Source organism: Hipposideros armiger, unplaced genomic scaffold (genome assembly GCF_001890085.2).
Source record: "Hipposideros armiger isolate ML-2016 unplaced genomic scaffold, ASM189008v1 scaffold_19, whole genome shotgun sequence".
Lineage (NCBI taxonomy): Eukaryota > Metazoa > Chordata > Mammalia > Chiroptera > Hipposideridae > Hipposideros > Hipposideros armiger.
In genome coordinates this window covers 5,191,350-5,194,149 of record NW_017731369.1, presented here as the reverse complement: position 1 = coordinate 5,194,149, position 2,800 = coordinate 5,191,350, and the positions used below count along the sequence as shown (strand labels likewise).

General features: G+C 42.1%; 1 protein-coding gene across 1 annotated transcript in view; it reads right to left on the bottom strand.

The window, feature by feature from the left end:
- CRISPLD2 (cysteine rich secretory protein LCCL domain containing 2) overlaps nucleotides 1–2,800 on the bottom strand; it is an 85,010-nt gene that overhangs the window by 27,007 nt on the left and 55,203 nt on the right. Inside the window, exon 10 of the mRNA XM_019634828.1 lies at nucleotides 1,800–1,904. Coding sequence (XP_019490373.1) covers nucleotides 1,800–1,904 — 105 coding nt within the window. The remainder of the gene's footprint in view (nucleotides 1–1,799; nucleotides 1,905–2,800) is intronic.

The window sequence follows — 2,800 nt, the reverse complement described above, 5'->3', positions numbered from 1 at the left end:
GTAGTATCTTTATTTATTTATTCCTTCAACAACTGTTAATCGAACACTTATTGTGTGCCAAGCCCTGTCATGAGCACTGTGGTTCCAAAAGCTCAAAACCCTAGAGAACAAGTTAGTTAAAGACTGAAGACCTGTTTTCATCCAAATGCCTATTCACATCAGTGAATTATGAATGCAGGTACATTCAAGCGAGGCAGAACAGAGTCGGGAAAGAACAGAGCCTAAGGCAAGACACACCCTCATGGCATCTCACTTTTGCCTCGTATTAAGCCTGTGTGATTTGGGGCAGCTTATTCTGAGCCTCCCTTTCCTTCTCTGTAAGATGGGGATAACAAGACCTAGAGATTTTTTGTTTTGTTTTGTTTCTTAAGAACCTAAAATATAGTAAAAGGCAGCTTTATGTTACTACTAAATTTTCATCAAGTTCTCCTTGCACTTCTAACCATTTTTTTTGGGGGGGTGGTGGTTTGTTTTCTATGTTTAGCTGCTATGTTGTTTGGTGCATATAGATTTGATTTTCATATCTTCATAAATTGTACTTTACGTGTCACTGCATAATTAATTGCTCTGTCCCATTCAGTATGCTTAACCTTAAATTCCACTTTATCAGATAGCAATATTGCCACTACCACTACATCATGTTTGTTTCTTTGTATTTGGCTGGAATCACTTGACTCATCCCTTTATTTTTAAATCGTTTTAAAATCAAAGTCTCTGTATTTTAATAGCAGACTTTGGTTCAAACATTTAGCATAACAATTGATATACATTATTTTTATTCCTCCCTTCAACTTTTAGAACTCAATTTTGGCTGAATAGCTTTTGAGAAGAACAAAGACTCATTTAAAGAAAAAAGACGGGGAACAAAGGTTAGCCCTGAAGCTGATTTTGCCCTTACAGAACTCAGTGTCCTCACATTTATAATAATCTGAAACAAATGAAGGCAGATGGTGGCAACAACGGTAGTGGATGAGAGAGAACCATAAAACGAAGGGGAGAAAAGGTTGAGGAAAAATGCGAGCTGGGGACGAATGATGCTGATCTAATCATGGAAATTTAGATCTAGAAGATTCCCTGAACTAGAAAATCCCCGCTGGCTCTTCAACAGTGAGGTAAACGGCTTGGCAAGAAGATCGCACAGCCTGTTGGGCAGAGCAGTGACCAGAGTCACATCTTCTGGGTCACCATGTCCATAAACCCTGAGCCGCTGAAGGGAACAGACTGTGTTTTGGAGGATTCACTTAAAAAAAAAAAATCAGGCTAAAGCTTCCTTGCTAACGTTAGGAGGGAAATATAGAAGAACAGGCTCTACTATAGTAAGAGTGATTATTAACAAGAAGTAAATCAGAAGAATTTGTATTTTCTTCTGTGGGCTTTTTAGCTAAGTGTATACATAGCCCAAAAGAAATGCAGTGAGTAGAGTGGACCAGTATCTACAAGCGCATCAGGAGAGCTGGAAAGATGACTAAATATCTGGGGAAATGAAGTATGTGGTTCATGAAAACCTTCCCATTGAAAATGCATGTCAGTGGCGAAGCAGGACTCAGTTTACCAAAAGATAACAACGTCTGTGTGAGACGAGGCACAGCTGCATCTGTATGCACGAGCGGACGTAGGTGGAAGTACAAATACCACTATAAATGGGAAACTAGGGTAATGGTTGCAGAAATGAGTGGTCTAAATTTAGCTAGAGGCCCAGGAATGAGAGCTCAGGTTTCTGGAATCCAGACCTTGGAACGTGGTTTCTGAGGTCTTAACAGGCTTTGAGAGGTGGTCATTGAAAATGCCAGCATACTCACATCTGCGTAGATGTTGCTTCCAAACACGGGAGCCCAGTAGGATGGCTCATCTTTGCAGTGCGCTGGACAATGAACTCTGGAAAACACGGAGCATTTGTGTGATGGCTAGGATCAGCAGAAAACAAAACTTCTTGAGAAGCAGCTGGCCCCCTTTATTTGAATTTCAAGATTTAAGTTCTTAGACAAAAGGAAACTACCATACTGTTTACTCTGTAAGAAAAAAAATATTGGGTTGTCGGGAAAGTCATGATGCATTTTTGCATTGAAAAACATAGAAAAATATGGCATGACTTTCCCGACAACCCAATATGTATACTTCTCTCACTCTAGCAGTGGTGAAGACATTTTCCCTCTGCTTAAACAGTTCATATAGATTTTAGAACCCCACACCAAGAGACACACACAAACAACAAAGGGAATAAATATCTAAGAGAGGTGAGTAGGGGATTATAAGAGGTTGTGCCTCCCAGTCTTGGGTGTTGGCCAGTTCATACTGTGGGTACATTATAGAGATTATAATCAATAGACTTTTCAAAAGGCCACTTCCCTGTGTGGGGGAGGAAAGGGTGGAGGGCCCTCACCTCAATGAGTCACAGAATATTCCAGGGAGGGGGCGCTGATAACCTGAGGCGGAAAGGGGTTAGATCACTGCTGTGTCAGTCACCACATCCTCGCCATCCTCATACGGGGCGAGGGAAGTGCCTCAAACTAGCAATAGGTGGGCCCTAGGTGGTTTGAGAGACTCGTACCAGGAAAAAGCATGAACTTTACTTAAGAAAAGGTCTTTTGTCTTTATCTGGAACAGTATACCATGAGCTGGAGCTCAGGGATTGAGAAACCAAAATGGTGCCCGGAAGCCCTCTGGCCCCAAGACAGGCAGGATTCTGGGAGGGAAGGAAGACAGGCAGAGGGACTCAGATGTTGAAATGGTCCTGTGGGGAGAGGGGGCAGAGGGAGGAGGAGAGAAAGAAGATGTGTGTGTGTGTGTGTGTGTGTGTGTG